The sequence below is a fragment of the Anser cygnoides genome, chromosome 33 (assembly GCF_040182565.1).
Source record: "Anser cygnoides isolate HZ-2024a breed goose chromosome 33, Taihu_goose_T2T_genome, whole genome shotgun sequence".
Taxonomy (NCBI): domain Eukaryota; kingdom Metazoa; phylum Chordata; class Aves; order Anseriformes; family Anatidae; genus Anser; species Anser cygnoides.
In genome coordinates, this window is record NC_089905.1 from 2214547 (window position 1) to 2238151 (window position 23605).

Consider the following 23605-nt stretch of genomic DNA (forward strand, 5'->3'; position numbering starts at 1 on the left):
AGCTGTCACCATTAAACCCACAAAGATCACTTGAGAGCAAGAAATTAATTCAGGATGAAGCCAGGGAAGAAGAAGAAGAAAAAGCAAACCGGACCAAAAATCCCAGCAATCTGCACCACCATCAACAGTTTCCTGCCTCATCTTCTCCGATTCATAGTGTTTGGGGTTTTATGTTTGTTTGTTTGTTCTTTGCTGTTTAGTTTTCTATGGTACCCTTCAAAAATTTTGATGAAATTCAGTGAAAGAGATGAAGACACCAGGATTAAGAAAAATGATTAAGAAAAATAAGAACAGAACTTTGGGTATTTCTGCAGGGTTATCTGTTTTTTTGTTTGTTTGTTTGTTTTGTTTTGTTTTGTTTGTTTGTTTGTTTCCATCAGTTCCCAAAAACACAGCTGAGGAGAGGGCAAGGGGCAGGACCACAGCCACTGCTTCCTTGCTTAAATTCAGAGTGGCTGAATGGCTCTAGTACTTTGAAGTTGTAAATAGTGTTTCCTGCTATGCAATCCTTAGTCATCTTTCCATGAAACCTCTGAAGAAATAGTGCTTAGCTGCATATTTTGATACAGTTTTCCTCGTTTCTATCTGTGTCAACTAAAGATCTGTAAGTGGAGCTGTTACAGGTCTATGGTATGGATTAGATATCTCATCTCTGGTGTCTCTGAAATTTGCATTTTTCCCTTGAGACCCTAAATGGTTATAAACCACCTATGGCCACCAGAGATCCCTGAACTGTCTTTGATTCTTGTGAACAGAGTATAGATATATTTTTTATTTTACTTAAAAGTCTGATCATATTACACTTTAAGATGGCCACCTAGAAATTCCTCTTTCTCTAGACGTGTAGAGGATTCAGGAGTGGTGTGAGCTGTCAGTTAGCTGGTGAAGTCCTCCAAGGACACTGACAACCTTATACCAAAGCAGGACGTGCAAAAACTAATGTAGCCTCCAGAAAAATGCTTTCTTGTTTACGTATTATGAAGCTATTTAAAGGTTATGCATTAAATATTAACCCATGGAAAAAAATAAGCGCAGTGGGATACCCTAAGCAATCTTCTGCCATCAAAGAAGTCCCCATCTAATAATTTATAAATGAGTTTTCACACTGTTTCATGAAAAAGCTTCCCAGGAGATAGACTCATATCAAACTCTTAGAAGAATCAGGATGTTAGCAGAATCATTGTCAACTGCATAAAGCTGCTCTTCTGACTGCATTTCAATACATGGGAAACTATTGAATAAATTCAGTCTTAACCAAACTAGCAGAGACTGTATAACAGCAGGAGTGCCCAGAAAAGGGTTGACAAGTAAGCACTGTTTTCCTCTTTCTCAAAGTCCTTATGAGTATCAAACAGCATTGTTCAGGATAACATGCTGCTTTACCAACTGATATTTGTTGCATATGCAGCTCATCCAGATGATGTAAATTTTTTTTCTGACTTATCATAATTGCTATGGTGTTCCCTGCTTCATCATGTTATTACACAATACTACACCTTGTGTTTCGGTTCCTTTCAAAACTTCAATGAGCAGATCCTTCCTAGTATCAATCCACTCCCTTAGTTGTTTGTGGGTGGGAATGAATCAAGATTTTTTTAATGATTTTCTGGTTTTTACTTACTTCTCCACCCCAAATAGTATTAGGCACCTGGTTGCATGGTCCGTGATGTCGTGACAGTGTCTAGTGAAATTTACTGCTGTAATTCATTATTTGCTTAGAGTCTGGTTGCAGGCACTTTAAGTCTTGCTCTGGAGAGTCATGTTAGAGGGTAGTGCAAGTAAAAAGAGATGGAATCTTCCTTCTCCAAATGTGTCCCCTGTACTGGATAGGTTACAGGGAAATTCAAGGGCTAAAGCAGTTAACGGTTTCTCAAAATCACTGAAATCCTTTTTAAAGACATCTTCTAGAATTACCATTAATTTTCTTACTCCATTTGAGACATCATGAACAAATTTTGATCATCCTCACGTTCCCTAAATGGGCTGTGCACTGTTGGCTTCCAAAACCAAGGCTGTCTGTGGCCAAGAATACAGATATTGCCCTGTTCTAAAAGTATTGAGTCTTGGAATGAAGACCTCAGAACGATACTGAGCAGCTCAAATGGGGACATGAAGAAGGCAAAATAAACAGACTTGCACCTTGAAGTTTCAAAGATAATACTTACAGTCTGTGCCCCAGCTCTAAGTGGATTTTAAAATAAGTAAATAAATAAAAAGATAAAATATCATACATACGTCAGCAAATTTTATCATAACTGAGCTACCATTCATTACCACAGAGGGCTAAAGACTGGGACTCATTTCATAGAGGCTGAAATCTGGTGAATCTGAATGGGATCAAGAAGTTTAGGGTAGGATGACATAGTAAGGTGTGAGGGGAAGCTGGGAATTGCCTAATAGCTGCAAACAGTGAGCAAAATGATTATACACTGTGAGGTGTTACATGTAATTGCTTCTGTTTTGAATCTAATCAAACCTCATGCGCAAAAGGTGCCTCAGATCCTCCAGGCTATCCGAGAAGCAGTATAAAAGCACGCGCTGCTCATCTCTCTGCCAGCAGCTTCTCCTGACTTCTCCTCTAGGACTCAAGTAAGTTTTTAATTCTCTGTGCCTTTTTGATATGCTCTTTTAATGATAATTCTAATTGAATCCTACGTGGATGTCTGCTGTTGCAGTGACAGGGACAGCAGGTCACGGATCCTGCTGAAGATCTGGGGTTGGCATTACCCAGTTTCTTGAGGGATTCCCACAGATCTTGCTAAGTCTGAGCTTTGAGCATTTTAAGACTTTAGTTCCTAAAGCTAGTGTACAGGCTAGCTGCAGCCTAGTCTTGGATTCAGCAGAAAGTTAAGCTCAGTTCTGAAGCCCTGTGTGAGAGGGTACTCTCAAATTTTTATTGCTGTCATGCCTACTGTTTTTAATTTGGAATTGCCTCATCACTTCACCTGCTTAAATAAAAAATGTCTAGTTCTGATTAAAACTAGGTCCTGTCTTTGAGAAGTCCTGCATTGGACTGGTGTAGAAAGGTCTACTTCCCTTGCTGTAGAAACAACAATTTTTCTCTTTAGGACTAGAGACCTTTAAACCTTTGATAAAAGTGCCAACTGCTGCAATTGGGTAGCTGTAACCAGGGGTGCAGAGAATCCTGTCCTGCAGGTCAGCTACTGAAGAAAGGGTGCTGGGTGCGATGGCTACTGGTCTCCTGAAGTACAGACACATCTGTGCTCCTTTATAAGAGAAGGAAACACAGCTGAACCTGGCACTGCTTATGATGTAGCCCTTATAGATTTGTTCTGGCACACCATGTATAGACATGGCAAAAGTATAGGTTATTTGATGTACTCAGGGTGGTTAGAAGGAGATGAGAGTTTGGCAAGTAGAGAGGATAAATATAACTCAAGCAGTGTGACTAAAAGATGGGAGAAGAGCCTGGAACTAAAGCCTTATCTCTGCTCAAGACACTGCTCAACCATATAGCATCTTCATCTGATACACCTGAGCACACACAAATCTCTGTCCAGCTAGCCACTTATTTTACATGTATTTCTCTGTCTTCCTGTGTTTCAGATCCACTTCCATTGCAGAACCATGTCTTCCTACAGACAGCTGTGCAACTACCAGAGCTTCAATCCATGTGAGGTGGCCTGCCCACAGCCCCTCGCCAGCGCCTGGAACGAGCCATGCATCACATCATGTGGTGACTCCAGGGCGGTGGTCTACCCACCCCCTGTTGTCATCACTTTTCCTGGGCCAATTCTTAGCTCCTGCCCTCAGGAAAGCGTAGTGGGATCCTCAGCACCAGCTGGCGTTTGGAGCTCACTTGGCTATGGGGAATCTTATGGCTACAGAGGCTCTCTGGTTTATGGGGGATCACAGGGGAGCAAGTTTTCATACCCTTATTGCTCTCAGAGGTTCAGTGGCTACCACTTTAGGAAGAGTGAGCCCTGCCAAGCCCAGCAAGAATATTCTTGCACCAAGAGCAGTCAGGATAGTGAATGCAAGATCCAAACTCAAGCATAAGATGAGCAAGAGAAGTTTCTAAGATGCTGGCTTAAAAAGGCTGAATCTTGTTAACAACTTATATTTGTGCTCATATCTGCTTCTGCACTTCTTCCTCCTTTGTTATAAGCATGCTCTTCTATTCTCCTTGTGGTCCAGATTTTCAAATGCATTAATATTGCTTCTACATTCAGTCCTGTATTTTACACCAAGCATAATGGAAGAGTTGTGATACTCCCACCTGACACTGCCTGATATCCATCAAGAGCTACATTAAGGGATGAAAACTGGACTACCCCATCACACTTACAGCTACAGAAGAAGAAAAGAACACTGTGCTTGAAATGAAGTTTCCTGAACAAGAAGTCTCATTTGTTAGAGCCTCAAATTCTCCAGTTTCTGTATAAACATGTTTTCCTATTGTAAACCCTCCTGCTTTATCTCCTATTAAAAAATCATGCTGCATTATAATATTAGCATTCTAGTTTTCTTTTTCTATCTGTTTTATAAGACAACATGGTCGAAAGAATCTCCTGCACAAAACATTGGTGCTTCCATTCTAGTTAAGTCCCATAGCTGGAGGGAAACAAAGACCTTAAATAATCAATAGCATCATGCCGGTCTTCTCAACAATGAGTTTTCCCATGCTGTTGTTTACTTTATCCCTTGCACTTCTAGAAAAGTGCCAGGGACAGAAAGCAATACAGGGAATGGAGAGGAGATGTACCACAGTTTTCATGCCAGAACACACCATAACAAAAGAGCATAGGACACTTACTGTAAAACAGGAGCTAGCTAAGCACACCTGGCACAATGTGCAGCAGAGGTGCAGATTTGATCTCCCAGTACACTTATCCTTAAGACAGTAAACTAAAAGAGCCCAGATCTTGAAATCAAGCAGGGTTCTGATAAGAAAAACAAGGCACCATACACTGCTCTGCTAAATAGATTTAATGTAATAGCAAGCTACATCTGAGAGGTTGCTTAGCTAAATGCACTATTTATTGCTTCCAGCCGGTCCCTGAGCACTGCTGGATCACTGCTCCCTACTTTCTGAGAACTTTCTGCACCTGCTTCACTTTAATGTAGCCTTTTCTTGGTCATCTAAGCTATTCTCAGAAACGTGAGTTTGTTGACCTTCCTCAGTTTCCAACTTATGCTCCTTATTTCTTAGGTTTCCGCTAGGATACTCCTTTTCTCTGGACAGTAGTAAGAAGCTAAGCTAGTAAAACATATCTGCTGTTGGTTAATTGCAATCCCAGTTGAGGTAGTTCTATGATCTCAGAAAGCTGGCTATGAAAATACAGAACAGGGAAGAGGATTCAAGTTTCCTGTGTCTCAGACTTGGGTTTCATTGTTAAATAACTTTTTGTCTCTGGGAAGCTGCCTCTGTTGCTGTGCCCCATGTAATATTCCCTCTTCACTTCTCTATGTTACATAGTACTATAATAAGCTAATATTCATTTTCTATTACTCTGTTATATGTAATTAGAATAGTTCTGGTTTAAAAACAAACAAACAAAAAAAAAACCATAGAAATGCAGAGGAAATAGGGTTGAACTACACTGGCTATTTAGAACTTCACAACAGTCCTGACAATTTTAACTAAGGGATGGGCAGTTTTCTCACACATGGCTCCTTGTAAAGATTAAATCATATACGCAGGCAAGCCTAGCATGTTGTAAGCAGAGTTTCCTGATGAATGAATCCATAGGCATTAAATAAACACTAGGTCTGTGAGAGCATAATATTAATCTCACTGATCTCTGAGATAAGAGTATGGTTTGGTTCAATTGGTTTGCAGAGGCTGCAGTATCCCAAAACAGAAAGCAAGCACGTGTAGTATTTGGATGCAATCATAAGTGTTTATTGGAAGCAAGAACTATACAGGTTAAGCAAATTAAAGGAAAGTGTAGAAGATGGACCTCAGTGTTTGACAAACAGGACAACTTGGTAATCTATTGAATGTGTTCAGTATGGTGCTCTTCCTTGCTGTTCAAGGTTCAGATGGGCAGGGCAAATCACAGTGCATCTGTGAATCTTTCGTATATTAAACATCTGGTTATCAAAATAAAAAAATGACTAAAGAAATAATGCATGCCCCACCCCCCCCAAAATTAAAAACATACACAAATTGGTTTCAATGATGCTAGTGTTTTATTGCTATAACAGTGAGGAACATGTTTTGCTTAGTCAAAACTAGGATTTCTAAGAAGGGAAAAGAAGCATTTTCACAGCAGCAACACCAAAAGAAAAAGATCATAAGAAAGCCATGGGTAGGGTGCTGAGTAGCACCCACAGGTCCCAGAGGATTAGCTGAAGTCGTGGGTGACCAGGGCTCGGGGGAGCTCCTCAGCTCAGATGCACAGCCATGTCTCGCCGTTGGTTCCCCGCTGTTTCTCCAGCCATCCACAACCTCTGCGGTGCTCAGCAGGGCCTGCAGTCCCTGTAGGGATACCTCCTGGACTGCTGGGAGAAGGAGGAGGAGGAGGAGGAGAAGCCCCCATAGGGGAGGGAGCCCTGCAGAGCCCTGGGCTGGCCCAGCCCCAGCCCCAGCGGGGCTGAGCTGCCCACGAAGCTCTCCTGTGGGCAGGAACTGAGGATGGGGCCCGGGAAGGTGATGACCACGGGTGGGGGGTAGACCACGGCGCGGGAGTCCCCACAGGAGGTGACACAGGGCTGGCTGCAGGCGTCAGCGTACGGCTGCGGGCAGGTCACCTCGCAGGGGGGGAAGCAGCGGGAGCTGAGCTGCTGGCTGAGGTAGGACATCCTTCGGGCAGGGAGGTGAACCTGCAAGGTGATAGGAGCCTGAGTCAGCCCGGAGCCACCGTGGGGACCTCCCAGGGAGCCCCGCCAGGCTCCGTGCACCTCGTGCTGCCAAGGTGGCCAACAAGCTGGAGGTTGCCCATCACCAAGTTTTGCAACAAAACCAACTGCATCTGCCAAAGCCAGTGAGAGGAGCACGTTTTCAAGGGAAGAGAGGCATAAGGATGTCAAGACAAGGAGAGAGTATTTGTCAAAGATTCAGTTAAGCATTTTCTAGCGTGATGCTCTAAGTCAGAAATGTCATACTTACTCAAAGCACCAAAGAGGAGAAGTCAAGAGCAGCTGTCTGATGTGAGCTGTCTGTGCTGTGAGCCCTTTTTATACTGTTTCTTGAGCTGCCCACTGAGTCTCTTACACCTCGTGAACAAAATCTTAATTAGTGCACAAACACAGAGATTACACATCACTCCTCATTCACGCTAATGGTTTCCTCACTGTTAAGAAATATTACTCAGCCCAGGGTTTCCTCAGCGTTCTTCCTTCTAAGAAGTCATCTGTTAGACTTCCCTTGATTTGCAATATTTCTCTTTGTTTGTTTTATCTTACAGCTATTGAAGTTTCTGTATCAGAAGCTGTTTTCATACACTGTATTCATTGCTGTGTTTTAATGCCAGATATCTTGTTACTTTCTCAGGGACCATTATTAATTTTTCCTTGGAAATGTAAAGGGATATGGAAGGCTTTAATCCCTTTCTTTTCCTGATGCAGGTCAGTGATGATCCATTGAATCACTGAGGACACTGCAAACATCCAAGTGATTTGCAGCATTGCAACAGTCTCCTGTAGGATTTAAGATTTTTGTGCTCAGCACAAACCGATGGACACGCTCGTTCCCCTCTTGGTAATGGAGCCAGGTGGTTGCAATGCAGCTGTGACACACCGCAATACAACGTTGCTTACCCCAAAGCAGAGTACCAGTTCTGAGAGTAGGAGTGCTGTCAGCCCTGCTGACGTTTTTTTTTGCCGTGATGAGAAACCAAATGGAAGTCACACAAGATTGTGCTAATCTGATTGTCTTGCTCTTTTTGACATCCAAGCCAAAGAAAAAAAAAAAAGCCAGGAAAAAAAAATTACAAAAAAGCACTATTTTAACAGTTACTGGAGGTTTTTGCTCACATCAGACACAGGCTCACAGTATTGCTGCAGCCAGAAGGACGTGCTAGCCAGGTCTGTGGTCCAAAGGTTTCAGAGGAACACAGGAGGGAAAGTGTAGTGTTCAGGGGCAAAATAAATCACAGCAGATCTGCAAGAATTAGTTAAACAAATCACCTCCATGCTTTAGTGTGTTGTATCAGACCTGCAGGGAATAGCCAGAATGAGAAACTAGGCAGGTAGAATCAATCTACCATCTTTTGTCTAGGTATAAGCCCTACCATGCTTCATCTCAACATCAGCAAGGATTTAAGGGAAGACATTTAGCCCATGGAGTATTGCACTACTTGTGATACTGAAGAGTGTGTGAAAAATACTGGCTTAGTGGAGCAATTGCATAAGTAAGTTTTCCAGCATATTTGGAATGTCAGAAAAATCAGCAAAGCGTTTCAGGAAGTGAAGCTGTTTCAAAGTTTAAAGAAGAAACAAGAGGGTGTAGGAAGAAACTGATAATTGACCAGACAAAGAGTGAATCAAGCAATCATAGGAGCCTGGGGAGTGCCAAGCACTGTTGTGTTTTGCAACAAAATAAACATGAAACACACAGGATGTCTCAACCTCCCCAGGCAAACCAGCGGATGGTATATAAGGGCTCCTGGCTCAGCAGCCCTCAGACCACAGCTCTCCGCTTCTCCTCCTTGTTGATCTGAGTAAGTCTGATCCCTTAACCCTCCTTTATCTCTTTAGGGACAGTGGGTTTGGGATGTTCTTAACCGACTCCTGAACTGCAGCACTGTCAGTCCCTAGCTTTGTGTGAAAACCTTTTCCTGGGTATTCTCACCGGCAAACTGGAGGGGTTGCAGTGTTGGCTGTAAGGGCTCAGGAATGAGTGGGGTCAGCCTGCGTGCTTTTTGCTTTGAGCTCAGGGATTTGTTGCACCTGGCCGCGGGTTCCCACCCACTTCGAGCAGCATGGGGTGCACGGAGCCTGGCGGGGCTCCCTGGGAGGTCCCCACGGTGGCTCCGGGCTGACTCAGGCTCCTATCACCTTGCAGGTTCACCTCCCTGCCCGAAGGATGTCCTACCTCAGCCAGCAGCTCAGCTCCCGCTGCTTCCCCCCCTGTGAGGTGACCTGCCCGCAGCCTTACGCTGACGCCTGCAGCCAGCCCTGTGTCACCTCCTGTGGGGACTCCCGCGCCGTGGTCTACCCCCCACCCGTGGTCATCACCTTCCCGGGCCCCATCCTCAGTTCCTGCCCACAGGAGAGCTTCGTGGGCAGCTCAGCCCCGCTGGGGCTGGGGCTGGGCCAGCCCAGGGCTCTGCAGGGCTCCCTCCCCTATGGGGGCTTCTCCTCCTCCTCCTCCTCCTTCTCCCAGCAGTCCAGGAGGTATCCCTACAGGGACTGCAGGCCCTGCTGAGCACCGCAGAGGTTGTGGATGGCTGGAGAAACAGCGGGGAACCAACGGCGAGACATGGCTGTGCATCTGAGCTGAGGAGCTCCCCCGAGCCCTGGTCACCCACGACTTCAGCTAATCCTCTGGGACCTGTGGGTGCTACTCAGCACCCATGGGAACCGCTCTTCTGATTACCTTTCTTATGATCTTTTTGCTTTTGATGTTGCCGCTGTGAACATGCGCTGTTTTCTCAAACTGTGTCTTTTCCATCCTCACAGGCCAGAGGCAGAGTTATAGGGGTTAGAAACTGAGCGATTTGTTATTTAGCCTGTCTGAGAACACATGTACTGATTTTCTGGTTTTGTGTTTCACCTGGAAGATGTAACAGAACTCATGTTAGGAAAGTTACTTTGCTCTCCAGGTAGGTTTTATCATCAGCAAAGCCTTTCTGCATATTCCAGAGCAGACCTTGGCTGAAAAAATTAGCTCTGTCACAGGAAAGAAAAAGTACCTTGTGTGAAATGCTCACTGCTTGTTGATGAAATGTTTATAATCTTGTTTGAGAAACTGGAAACATTCTTTCACTTTTTGTGGTTTATTATTGTAAATGCCATTTCTTGTTCTGAATAAAAAATCATGCTGCATTCTACCATTGGCATTTTGCTTTTGTTTTGCTTCCCATGTTCTTCACACCTCTCTCCCTTATATCCATCCCTTATATAAATGGTGATTATAAGCCCTCATACAAACACAGGGCCAACATAAGTCATGTGCAATGCATAATTTCTCCCCTTCCCAGCCACTGGAACAAGAATTATCATCTTACAATAGTGAATGTCATCACACAATTCCCTTTGTGCTGGGAAGTACGCGTGCCTCAGGACTCAGCCAAAAAATATATATGCTGAATGTGGTTATTTGGGTTAGAATATATCAACATTTAGCATAGGTCTATTTTTATGTTCAGATAAATATTGCCACTTTACTATTGTCCTTACTTTGTAACATGACCATCACTGTGCACAAGGTGCTGGCTGAATCTTACTCACTGTATTTTTTGCAGAAAATGCCAAGATTATCATGTCATAGGACATATGGGAATATAGCCTAGAAGGACTTTAATAACAGACTGTGTTAAGGTGGCGCCTGTGCCTCATTAGGCTATTAGGGTTTTGTTCTACTTATATCAGACAAAATAATCTGTTGTTACACAGTTAAATCAACAGAATTATACAAGCACTTCTGATAATTATGGATGATTTAAAAGTCCCAGACTTGCATCATTAATTCTGATCTGGAAAATGCACTGCAATTTTCACGACAAGTTGAGGGTATGCCAGTACTTCAGCCCAGAGATGTGAATTCTCCTCCTCCTCCTCCTCTGGCAGTGCCTGAGCTAACTCGAGTCACACTCGAGTCACACTCTCCACGAAGCCACAAGAGTGCAATGCTGAGTCCTCTTATCCCTATAAATGTTTATCTTGCGGTCCAGGCTAGGCTTTGTGGCCATCCCAGCCACAGTTTGATGTGGCCACAAAAGCAGTTATGATTTTGGGCTTGAATTATAGTCGTGCCAAGGCATAAGAATTATTTGTAAAGCACTTAGAAATATTTGTGCTCAAACAGAAAGTGCTACTCAACCCCTCCTCCTTAGCAATTGCTCCTTTTCTTTTGCATTTCCCTTCTCGCTTTCAGGTGGCTCATCCAAGTGTGCTGTTATGTGACTCCTCCTAGGGTGTAGTAGACATGCCCTTGCAACCTGGGTGTGCTGTGTTACCAGATGAGACAAATTCCACCCACACTCTATGAGATGCGCTCTCGGATGGATGATTCCATAACCATCCACCATGGGCTTGGAAGAATCATACAGAAATATCTGAGCATCATGAGCAGAGTTAAGATTTCAATTAGAAACTGGAATGAAAGGTGTCTGTTTGTTATTCTTGTGGTGGCACTCCATGCCAGCCAGGAAGAATTTTCGGTCACTCTTATAATTCAATAATCCAAAGTCAATTCACGGAAGTTTTTGCAGATACATCTCAACGTTTTTGATGGTGTTACAACAATATTTATTTATTTATTTTATATAGAAAAAAAGTTATGCTAATTTAGTAAATGTGCTTGCTGATAGTTCACATCAAATAGATGCAAGTGTTCCACAGGGATATTGTCATTTGACATACAAGGAATCTGTGCAGATGTATTCCATGTGTCATGCTAACTTTGCTTTTCAAAGAGCTATTTGTCCCTGAATATTTTTCTGTAATGTATTTGCACTGGCCAAAATCACTGAATGGTTCAGGTCAGTGAAACACACTAAACTTCCATTATATTGGAAAAAGCATAAAGACAGGAATCTAGACCCTGATTTGTGGATCCATATAATTATAAAATTAAAGCATGTGGCTGTCACACTAAATAACATGAGTCAAGAGAAGAACTTTGGGGTGTCAGCAGTATTGATAGATCCTAGTACGTAGCTTTCTCTGCCCTTTCAGGAGAGCAGGATGGATAGGAGAGGGATGCATCTCTAAGAACAATGTGATTCATTTGCAGGTAGCACCATCCCTGTCATCACCCATTTCCAGACAAAGTGAAACCAGGTGTGGTTCAGGCAGGAAGAGGAGACCGGGTGGGTCGTTTGCCCAAAACATGTTCCCTCCTTCCTCCCTTTGTTTCTATTCCTGTTTTTTGTTTATCTGAGTCTTTCACTATCAGTAGCATAAAGGGCGTCTCCATAGGCAGCGCTGGGAAACACTGAGAGAGATCTCAAGGCGTCCCTGGGACAGAGGTTTCTCCAGCCTTCCTGCAAGGGTCACCTGTACAGCCTTACACTGCTGTATTGCAAAAGGTTACCAAGTGCAGGTGGGCAAACTGGAACACAGATTGGAACGGGAGTCTGAAAGTTGTTCAAACTCAGGCATTCAACCTTCAATTCCCCAGAAGGAGCTGGATTTTAGAGGTGAAGAACACGCCTTCTTGAGGATAAAAATAAGCTATTGTAAATTATATCAGTGTGAACACATGAAATACATAGATTCTATTGAAAATAATTTTACTAGTGAATAACTGAAGAACTGAAGACAGGGTGCTAGATCAGAGGAACAGATCTGCTGAAATAAGCACCAATCTTCTGCATCAGCTCAAACTGGACTTGAGATTGCAGCCCAAGGTTTTCCCAGGGTGATGCACAGTTTCACGTGGTCTTGGAAGGTGCGGATAGAGTTTAATGTGTCTTATATCAGTCATGGGAAAAAATGTGCGTGGGTATGATGGGATAAATTGCACAATGCCCCCTTATTGGGAGATGATTTGGAAAAGTGGTGTGGTATCCCGGCTATGTCACCATATTCTGTTTATGGATAAACTTCTGAGCAATCTTTGCTCTCTGAGGCATTCAGAGAAATAGAGGGGAAATAAAACAATTAAAAGACAGATTCATTGTAGAATGAGGAAAAAAAAATACCTGAAAGGAATTTAGCACTTGAAGATTAATGAGGAAAGGCTTCATACGGCTTTGTCTGTCAGAGTAATGACAAGAACACAGTACTAATCACTGTAGCTGAGCAAAATAATTGCATTATCTGGGGCAGTTACAGGTGGAGTGAATTTTTGTTTGATAATGCATTAGGACATCATACATGAAGAATGTCTCACATCCTCCCGATTGCCTAAGAAAAGACATAAAAGCGCTCATAGTGCTGGGCTGCTCTAACCATTTCTCTTTACCTGCTCTTTGCTGTGGAGGGGTAAGTCTGAGCCTTTTTCCTTACTGTTATTTTGATACTGCTGTAGCAATATAGGACTTTGACACAAAACTATGATTTAAAGAAACGTTTAAAATGTTTGAAGCTTTCTTTCAGCATGAGCTGCTTCCTACTTATTTAGTGGCAGGCTGTAAAAAGACAGGAAAAGAATTTTCAGAGTGGCTGATAGTTTAGGATATGTGAATTTATGTATAGTGAGATGTACTGAATTCCCATGTCCTTCAGCCTGACCATTCTTCCTTTAGGAATCTGCCTTATTTTGTACACATTGACTTGCAATGGTGACTACCAAAAAAAAAAAAAAAGTTAACTCCGGCTCTGAAAATGAGCAAGGCAGCCACCATTAGCTATAATGTTTTTTTCTTGTTCCTTGCAATTGTTTCTGAATTAATCTGAAGCCTGTCAGGCACCATATTATGCAGTTGTTACAGTCAGGACATTGTTCCTACTCTTTATTTCCAGCCGTTCATATTATGGGTTTTAGTAGGGCAGGGTGGAGATCCAGAGGAGCTGCAAGGTGATTGCAGGGGAATCCTGATGCAAGCTGTAGCATCTGCAGGGCTCTGGAATAACGCTGTCACTGACAATCAGGCTTGCCCAAATTTTAACTCCGTCTCTCCTGTTACCTCACCAAATGGCTCTGGGCAATGCATTCACTTCTCAGCCTCAGTTACCTCTTCCTCAAAGCTGGAAAAACAATGACTTGCCTCATGCAGATGCTGCAATGATTACAGGTGATGCAGAGGATGCTACTACACAAGTGCTATCTGGTATTGCTGTTCTTTTCTGCAGATATTTATAAAAGAAATGGTCAAGTGTCACAGAACTCAGATGCAAAAAGGGATGGCAGAAAAGATAAATAGTAGGTAGTGGGATAGCTCAAGTACAAATGCACAATTTCTTTGCTCATTAATGATGTTTTTAGGTACCAAATTAGGAACCAGAAGGAACAGAGATTGTTTTGGGAAAGGAAGAGGGCATGAAAAGATGAGACAAGGGACAGCTGAAATCTTCATGTTCCACCTCTTCTCCCTGTCTTTCATTCTTTCTCTTCCTAGCCCAATCTCCATTATTTTGGTTCTTGAACTTTCAGTCTCATGTTGCCTCAATGTTGTGTGTTTCAGATCCGTCTCCATTCCCAGAAGATGTCTTTCTATGGACAGATGATCAGCTCCCGCTGCCTTGCACCCTGTGAGGTGACATGCCCACAGCCAATGGTGAATGCCTGTAGCCAGCCCTGTGTTACATCCTGTGGCGATTCAAGAGCTGTAATCTACCCACCACCTGTTGTCATGACCTTCCCAGGACCCATCCTCAGCTCCTGCCCTCAGGAGAGCATCGTGGGCAGCTCAGCACCCGCTGGCTTTGGGAGCTCATTTGGATACACGAGCTCTCAGGGTCCCAGGGGCTTCTATGACTCTGGGAGACCGTACACTTATGGGAAGTCATATTCTTCCTATGGGTCCAGTGGCTATGGCGCTGGGAGATACAGATCATGTTAAATGGGCAGTGAATAAAATAAAAGGAGCAATCACTCAGCACGGAGGAAGATGCATCTCCACAAACTCTGTTACTGACATGGCTTTTCTGGGGCATGAGCACCATCTCTGAACACCAGAACTACATGTATTTATCAGGCTAATGATTTAATTTAGTTCTCTGATTATTCTTACCAATGGCTCCATATAATAACATCCTAGGTATATCAGCAATCTTTGGCTTGTTAAAAGTTGGACAGCACTGTGTAAATCTTCCTCTGCTATGAAAAAGAAAGAGTAATGTATGTGGAATGCACAGCCCTGGAGCAATTCTCTGCTTGAAGTCTTTAATGGGACCCTGGCAATATATTGCCTGTATTTTTCATGCTCCATCACATCTTCTCCTTCTTATTCTCTCATTAAATTGTTCTGCATCAACATTCTGAGCTTTCTGTTCTTTATTTGTCCACCATTCTTTATTTATATACCATTCTGGCTGAGCATCAGTCTTTGTAGCCAGCCGTGACAGTGTTCACATTCTTTCAACAACTAAAGTTGGAGGGTGACCAGGCCTTTTAAGCAGGAGGTAGCGTAATGACTGCCTTCTGCACAAAAGTAATTTCATGCTGGATAAACATGCTTTTGTAACTCATACAACTAAGTTTGAAATTTCCTCCAGGAGAGGTGTGGTTCAATGTGTATTCGTTACATGCTAGCAAAGAAAGTTAAATACACAAGTAATTTTGAAGATCTTCCCTGTGTCTCGCTACTTGCCCAAGCCTCCAACTAAATAACACCTCTTAGATTGGTTTTATGATATTTTCCATTGTTTAAAAATAGCATGTAATAATCTGTGGGTAGAACTTTCCTTTGAATGGCCAACAGGAAATTTTAACTGCATAGTGAATCTTCACTGTAATTCTATGCATTCTTGAAGTTTCTCATTAATACCTCTAAATTCTTGGCAGCTTCAGTTAAAATAAGTAAAAGAAAAAATCTTAAGTCTTCCCTGAAGAGCCATACATATAATTCATGTCAAATACTATTTTCTGTCTCAGGCTTACACCTAAATTTCAACCTACTCATAAATGACTGGATACTGGCCACGTTCAACACTTCCCTTTGTTAAACAGCAGCACAGGTCCAGGCTGCTTAGCATGTCATTTGAAGCTGTTTTTCTAGAGAGACAGTTTGCATACAATTAGCATAGCTATCAGTCATCTGGTGGCCTCCTGCCTGCATAGGGAAGAAGAGAGCATTTGGAGGCATTCACCTCCTACCAATTCTTCTCATGGTTGCAGTACCAGCCAGGGCTCTGAGGGACCAGAGGTCAGACACTGCTCAGCACTCCTGCTGTTCCCTGTGTGAAACACCAGCAATGCACTGGCAAACCTCACCATGCTCCAGCAGGCTGATTCCGGGAAAAGTCCAGCGTCATGCTTGTGAAATTTCTTTAGGCAGGATCAAGCATGTGGTAATAACTTCAAAGGGTTTGGAGGTGTGACTTCACTTGTAAAAGTACCTGAAATGAGATGAGGCTACAACGAGGTAGCCAGCCAACACCTCTTTCTTGTCAGGATGTGTCTGAAGGCTTTGTCTTGTTTTTATGCTTCCTCTGTCCGCAGTGCTCTGTATAATTATTATTGGAGTCACACAGATGCTGTCAAAAAAGCCCACTCATTTGCACAAGTATGCAGAGCACTAAGGCAACCAAATCAGATATTTTTAAGCCACATCACTACAGCATTGATCACTACAAAAGAGTCTCTTTTCTATAATGGTGTCAGCCGACCTGGATGAAGATGCTTCACCTACTATGCTACAGAAAAGACGGGCATGGGAGGCAGAGGCTGGAGTCTATGCTATAAATAGATCATTGGAGTCAGTACTAATTGAACAGTGGACTCTAATGATTTTGAATGGCACTTGAAGACAGAGCACTTCACACCACCATTATTTGGCAGTCCCTTGGAGAGCAGGAGCTACAAAACTGGCATTGCTGATGCTCCTCTGCCAGCCTGAATTTGCATGTTAGGAGCATACACCAAAGCAAAGACAGGACAGTTCTTTAACCACTTTCCATTGTTCTGCTCTGCTCCTGACCATTAGCAATCTGCCACTTCCTAAATGCATAGCAGGCTGCACTTGGATTACACTTGCACCTGGGTGTAATCACAGAAGAACACGATGAAAGATAAGAGGACTAATTTCACTAGCAGCTGGAATGCATCTCAGGTCAGACCACATGCAGACTTGAGATGGGAGGAACACTGTCTGCTGTTTCTGGTGTTCCTGTGGAGGAGTGCTGGGATCCTGACAGTTTGTCAGCTGCTGCAACACAGGGACCACGTCTGACTGAGGTCCCCCACAGGTCTTGGTCAGCCGTGGGAAGTTCAGGCTGGTGGCACTTAGTTCCAGTGACTCAGACTCCTGTTCCTCCTGTCAGTGAAACAAGTAACAACCAGAAATTGGAAGCAATAATAAATGAAATCAGGTCACTGTCTCATCTTGAACTATAGAGGTCACTACACTCTCCTCTCATCTAAATGTGTTTATACCCTAGTACAAAGTAATGTTATCAGTAAATGAGATGCAATTAGAAGTTGATTCATAAAGATGTTGCAAACATAGCCCAAAGAGTGTATCCTTCTCCACACTAAATTACAGCTCAAGACAGATATCTGTGGGAGTAAAACCTCTCATGTTTGATTTAAATAGATGGATTCACTAAATATTTACTCACTACTAGAGCCTGACGGTTTGTTACATGGCTCAGGCTCTCACCAGTGGTAAATGTCCCACAGGTGCAATGGCTTAGCATAGCAGAACCAGAAATGTGCCCTGCTGAATGCCAGCTTCCTTCCAGGGTTTAGACCTGGAGCAATTAGCAAACCGATCACTTACAGTCAACCTTTCACTTCTTTTGCACCTGGAGGATCTGAACTTGAATGTTTCAGATATTTTAAAATGTTCTGTCAGAGAAACCTGAAGAAATGACTCTTTTTTAGCTAATTTTCCCCTTTTACTTAAAAGACAACCTCAGAAGTCATGTCTTGAATCTGTTATATGTCCTCTGTCCCGTATACTATTAGCCATGTAATGCAGCCTTTCAGCTAAAATAATCAGAAGTCCATGGAAACATGTCAGTTTGATTATTTCATTTTCAGAGTTCTATCGTGGGAAAAAAAAAAAAAGTAATTGGAATATATTCCATTTTAAACACCAACAAATTGACTAACAAATGGCAGTGAGAATAGTGAACTAGACTACAGGTAAATTTGAATATTAAGACGGAAATTAACATTACCGAAATGCTCTCCATCCTGATGTATGTCAGACAGGAATATTCCACTGTGAGCTCCTTATCCCTGCTATTTTCCTCCTCTTCCTACAGGAGATGAGAGCACCAGTGAAGACCAAACTTGGAGCTAACCAGTGGCATAGAAATCTGGAAGCAGAGACTGTACATTGAATGTTAGATGGGGACATTGGAGAGAATCCAATTCTGGGCTTTACCAAGCATTTCCCATGTTACCTGGGGAGAATGTTAACTAATGTTTTTCTCAGTATGGAAAGCACAGCCTTTAATCTCTGTACAAAAGATGTTTATCTGCTAAAAAGGGAAAAGAGCAAAGCTGCTCATGCTTTGCTTGTCTTGTCAGCTTACTCTGAAAGCCCCTGAGGGCAGGGTTTGGCTTTACTCTTTGTCTGCATAACACTGAACATGCCTCATTTGCAGCTTCATTACAATTAGAATTGGCTATATTACCAACAGCTCAGAAGCTCTGAGTGTCTTCTGTCCCTGATACTTACTGAACTAGTTATTTCTTAGAGGAAACAGGGATTATTCCTCTTTCCTGCTGGGACAGACAGGCTGATGACTACAAGGAGGGATGAGCATTGTATTCGCTGCTTGGGATGTCTGGAGTTAAAGCACTGCTGGGCAATGTCTGGGCTGTAGGTTGAGCATTGTATTTGTGAATCTACAGGTGCAAATTTGCATTTGGAAAGTCCTCTGCTGGACAATAATACCTCAGTGGCATTTGTGGTCATGCTGAACTCAATGTGGAAACCCACAATTATCTATTTGAATGCTCATGGAAAGGCCCCACTGAAATCACATTTAAATAACAAAAGTTAAGATACTACATTATTTCAAGCCATTAACATCTTCAAAGGATGAACAGATCCTCCTCAGGGTGTCGTTATGGAAATGTTTATGACACTGTGTAAATTCAATCTGTACTAAAATGTATTGTAGCAGTAATTCTCTGTTAACAGCTTGGTCCTGCCCATGGCAGAATACCACCCAGAACAGGCGCAAGGGAAACCAGAAGGCTTTCTGTGATGCAACAAAACTTTAATGAGAAACAAATGCCTTTGTTTGCAAAGCAAGATATCACAGAATATGAAAACAAACAAACAAAAAAACTGTTTCCAGACAGTTTCAAAGAATGTTCAACAAATGTCCTGTTTAGAAATATTGCTGTCCTCAGCTGGCTTTCCTCTGTCTGTTGTGCCACTCCTGATGAAGATAGTTGCCATTATGAGGGATGCTTATATTGCATATGCTGCCCCACAATAGTTTTTTAAAAATGGGAAAGCTGGAACTGGTGCCAACAGTGAACAATAAACTAGAAACCGAAGGGAAAACCAAAAGAAGATGAAAGATCAGAAATGCTAAGTGGCAGCAGCTCCACTGCAGGGCTGCCGAAGCGCTGAACCCCCATCCTCAGTGCTCTGCGTTTGGGTCTTCATGCAAGACTTTTCCATGCTCTTCTGCCTTTAGCATGGCCCGCAGCTGCCACGGAGGAGCTGCCTGTAGCGTCGGGAGGAGAAGGGGCTGCAGTACCCACTGCCGAGCGTAGAGAGGGCTGAGCTCCCATAACCGTACTGTGCTCCATATCCCAAAGAGTTCCCGTAACCGTAAGAGCTCCTGGGGCCGTAGAGGCCCCCCAGCCCCAGGGAGCCCCCAAAGGCGGGTGCTCCGGAGGAGCCCACCACGGCTTGCTGGGGGAAGGAGCTGAGGATGGGGCCGGGGAAGGTGATGACAACGGGCGGTGGCTGGATCACGGCCATGGAGTCAGGGCACTGCCGGACACAGGGCTCGTTGCAGCTGTTGGCGATGGGCTGGGGGCAGGCAATGCTGCTGGTGGTGGGGCACAGGTCGTAGCAGGACATTTCTCTGCAGGGGAGGTGATCCTGAAACACAGAGCACAGGGCTGAGTAAACACAAAGTACAAGTTGTACTGGAGCACAACATTTGGTGCTGGGTTGTTGAGGAACAAGAAAAATGATCGCCTGATGCACAGCCAAAATTGATGAGTTCACAAACTTTTGCATCAATCATCACCGCCTTGATCTTCCCTATTCAGTAATCCCTGCAATTGTATCATCCTCCAAGCCTTCTGAAATTGCTGCTTTCTTCTTTTTTTCTTTCTTTCTCTCTCTTTTTTTTTTTTTTTAAATTCCCTCCTGGAGGAGCAAAGCATCAGCAGTAAGTATTACTAAAACAGAAGTTCGCCTCCCTGAGCAGTGAAGTTTGAAACCCCAGAGCTGTAAGATCTACACCAGAGCTGACTTCTTCATTGTACCAAATGAGACAGAAGCAGGTTTTGAGTCAGGAAACATGCAAAGGAGACATAAACTCAACACTGTTTTAACTGCAGATTTCATGCTCCTTTTCTGGTCCCTGTCTACTTTTAAGCTCTCTGGGATAATTTACTTCCAGTTTTTCCTTTTTAGCTCTAGGTTCCCTTAATCTCTCTAACCCCTGTGGTAAAACCCCAGAAGTATTTGAGCCCAAAGAGAGATGCATATACTTGATATATTATATAAAGTTACTCTGTGAAATATTTCTGTCCACATATTTTTTGTCATAGCTGTACAATTTCATACTGAGTGTGGAGGAAATTGGGAAAATGTAAGCAGCTGATTTCCTTCATCAGATAAAAATCCAGTTTGCAAGCTACCATTTCCACAGAAAGACTGGCTATTAAAGCTTGTGGCTTACCACTGCTTCCAGTAAAAAAGAGGAAATATTTTGTTCATATAATAGCCATGCAATGCAGAGAATCAAAGCATTGAACTCAGTGTATCCAAATAGCAAATCTGGATCTCAATTTGCAAGTGGATGTTTGACAAATACACTGGATCAGACTTCCTACCTTCCTTGCTATTGTCTCTGGGGAAAATAACTAGGGTTTAAAATAAGCAGGATTCAGTTTTTACCTATCTGTATAAACTAAATGCAAGCCAGGATTATTTTGTAATAAAATTCCCATGTAGATAATGCTCTTTACTCAGCTGAGTCCCTGAACAGCTTAGATTATAGCCATGTCTTTCTGATTTAGTTATTAATTGAAGTGGTACAGGAGAATTCTGCATTTTAAAGCTTATGCCTTCCTATATTTTCAATCTGCTAACAGGACAGAAATGCCAAAATATGAATAATACTAAAATAAAGGCCTCAATCCTTTTTGTGACTCCTAAAACTTGCAAATATACCAAATATACTTTAAAAAAGGGGGGGGGGGGGGGGCGCAGGGGGGTATGACACAACAAAATAGTCCTACAAACTTAACATGGTAGTAGGATACTGTATTCTAAGGTCCAGTACAAAAGCATTTTGGCATTTAGAAAGAGATGAGACGTACCTGATGTAGAGGAGAGTCTGCAGGAGAAGGAGATGAAGTAGGTCTGCGTACCCATTCCTTTTATACAGCTTTTCAGATTGCCTGGGGGGGGCTGAGGCAGTGTACACATGAGGTCATAATCACCAACCAGCCCAAATTTGAAGCATTTAACTTCCCAAAATGATGAAATTGTTGTTGCTTGCTGTTTGCAAAATCACCCTAAATCTCTGAACAGCATGATATGCACATTCCAGCTCCCAGGTCTCTTTCATCTAGAAGCTTAATTGACCAGCTTCTTTGCTGGTATCATTCCACCCTCCTCACTGGCATTGCAAGCAGAATTAAACTGGTTCTATTTATTTAGCACTTCCTTCATTAACTTCCCGTAATGATTTTAATCTGTGCTATAACTTGCTGTCGTATACATGTTTGTATTTAAGCACTTCAGAACTAGGCTATAATCTAATCTACTCACACATTTTGCAATGAAATATTCAGTGAGGTGGAAGACACCTTCTGATCCTGTTCCCGCCTACAGTCACAAAATACAAGAGTGAACCCATACCAACAGAAAGCAATTTTTAAGTGTTTTCTTCCCAGACACACTGGGTAAGTGGCAGCAAAAGCAATGGAATATTATAGCAATGGATTTTTTTTCTTCCTCTTTCTTTCCTGATTAGCAGAACATCACCTGCAGAGTGCATACTCTTGCAGAGCCCAGTTTTGAGTTCCCAGATGTCAAGTGATTTGTCTGAACCACTTATTCAGGCTTCCCTGATATTTGCTGGGGAAGGACAAGAATTGCTGCAGGACAATTCATCCTGATGCTTACCTTACCAGTATTTGTATCATCCTCAAAACATAGCAATTTTGCTTTCATTGACACACAACAAGCTTAAATGAAACACCCAGCATTTAAATGGGGAAGGTTCAATGATATGTATCCCACCCATATTCTGAAATTCTCCCTAATAAACAGTGCCTTGTTCAACCTCAGATTTCCTTATTTGCTTACGGATCAGTTGTTTGTTAAATAGCATACACTGCAATATTTCTGACAGAAATTATCTTTAAATTATGAGATTCTTCTTCCAGACTTTGAGACAGCCCTGGAGGATCACAAGAACAATAATACTCACAAAGGGTGTTAAATTGCTTTTTTGTGTGTGGTTTTTAAGCACTTCATAAAGCCTCTCTAATGGTTTACGCATGACCTGGTGCGTCGTTATTGTAACATAAGTATGTGGTTGTATTCAAGAAGCCCAGCATTTTGAAATTCATTTTTTTGAAATTGTACTGGTCAAGTGGACTCTTCCTGTTCTTTTTACCAGCTCATAATTTCTAACCTTTCGGTTAGAATTCATATTTCGGCTGATTTCTTATTACAAAGTAGGTTTGCATTTATTTGTTTTTATTTGTGTACAGGCTCCTTCAGTGCTGATGTTGCGTGAATTCACAGCCCCTTAGCTGTCTGCATCACAAAGATCTGCAGCACCTGCCTCTGTCCTCATATTTTGAAAGCTTTTCCTAGGACTTTCCAAGTCAAGTTCAGCTGACTGTCTACCTCATTTACCTTTGTTGTGATGAATGGATTTACCTCTCAGATATGAAGAAACAGAACTGGATATTTTGGCAGATAAGGCATGAGTCTGGGTGATTTTAAAAAGTACTTTACAATATTTCTTTTGATTTTTTCCCTGAAAGAGCGCAAGGTGGTCATGTTCAAATGTGAGTTCCAACCTCATGCAAAGATTGTTGATTTCACAAGAAAGACACCACATTTTTCTCAGTTATACTTTATCTAGCATGGGTAAGGAAAGATGGAAAGAAAACCTACATATGAAAGCAGATGTCAATTATGGTTGACATTTGAGCCACCATCATTATGTCAACTATATAAACTAGAGGTAAATAAGTGAAGCCAGCATAATTCCTCCTGTCATTCTAATGGAGTTAGTGGAATGTTACCAGGAATATGAATCTTGCCAATTAAGTGTTAAGATGAAAGAAATATTCGTTTTGTAATTTGCATTTCATGCAGCATGAGAATTTGAATCAAATAATAAACATAAATATTGAGCAAAACTGTTTCATCATTTTGAGGTGAACCATGCATGATAAATGTGGGCTGGTGTTAATGGGAGTCTCAGGTCCTTCAGGGAGTTTGAGGAAGTGTATAGAAGTCCCTCCTCAAAGCTGCCTTGTGATTTGCTTCTCTTGCCTTCTTCTTGGAGCAAAGATATTTTTAGATATCAAACTGTTGGGTTTTATGTAAATTTGAGTTACTCTTCTTTTGTCATTTACAAGGCAGCAATGTTATATGCTGTTTTTTAGGGCTGAACTGGTATTTTTAAAAATCTATTGTCAGGAGCTATCAGCTCTCCACTAGCCCAGATCTTGGGTTATAATCTTCTA

General features: G+C 42.4%; 2 protein-coding genes and 2 long non-coding RNA genes across 4 annotated transcripts; 3 read left to right on the forward strand and 1 right to left on the reverse strand.

The window, feature by feature from the left end:
• The first annotated feature begins 2360 nt into the window (after window positions 1-2360).
• Window positions 2361-4475, forward strand: LOC136788161 (uncharacterized). The gene is made up of 2 exons (XR_010827114.1): window positions 2361-2589; window positions 3568-4475. It is a non-coding gene; the product is annotated as an uncharacterized lncRNA (long non-coding RNA).
• Window positions 4476-8488: 4013 nt separating this feature from the next.
• Window positions 8489-9959, forward strand: LOC136788158 (uncharacterized). The gene is made up of 2 exons (XR_010827112.1): window positions 8489-8627; window positions 8972-9959. It is a non-coding gene; the product is annotated as an uncharacterized lncRNA (long non-coding RNA).
• Window positions 9960-12946: 2987 nt separating this feature from the next.
• On the forward strand, window positions 12947-14615 carry LOC106049217 (feather keratin B-4-like). The gene is made up of 2 exons (XM_048049134.2): window positions 12947-13059; window positions 14202-14615. Exons 1-2 carry the CDS (start codon window positions 12952-12954, stop codon window positions 14577-14579), a joined length of 486 nt encoding a protein of 161 aa, XP_047905091.1. The 5' UTR covers window positions 12947-12951; the 3' UTR covers window positions 14580-14615.
• Window positions 14616-19001: 4386 nt separating this feature from the next.
• LOC106049219 (scale keratin-like) lies at window positions 19002-21471 on the reverse strand. Its single transcript, XM_013201417.3, has 2 exons — window positions 21212-21471; window positions 19002-19757 (listed from the first exon to the last, which is right to left on the reverse strand). The coding sequence occupies exon 2, from the start codon at window positions 19734-19736 to the stop codon at window positions 19341-19343; it is 396 nt and encodes a 131-aa protein (XP_013056871.2). The 5' UTR covers window positions 19737-19757; window positions 21212-21471; the 3' UTR covers window positions 19002-19340.
• Window positions 21472-23605: the final 2134 nt, after the last annotated feature.

Bases quoted from the DNA above. Each gene is read 5' to 3' on its own strand.
- LOC106049217 (XM_048049134.2), top strand. From the start codon at position 12,952: ATGAAGAATGTCTCACATCCTCCCGATTGCCTAAGAAAAGACATAAAA. The intron at 13,060-14,201 runs GTAAGTCTGAGC...TGTGTGTTTCAG, and splicing joins CTGCTCTTTGCTGTGGAGGG to ATCCGTCTCCATTCCCAGAA.
- LOC106049219 (XM_013201417.3), bottom strand. From the start codon at position 19,736: ATGTCCTGCTACGACCTGTGCCCCACCACCAGCAGCATTGCCTGCCCC.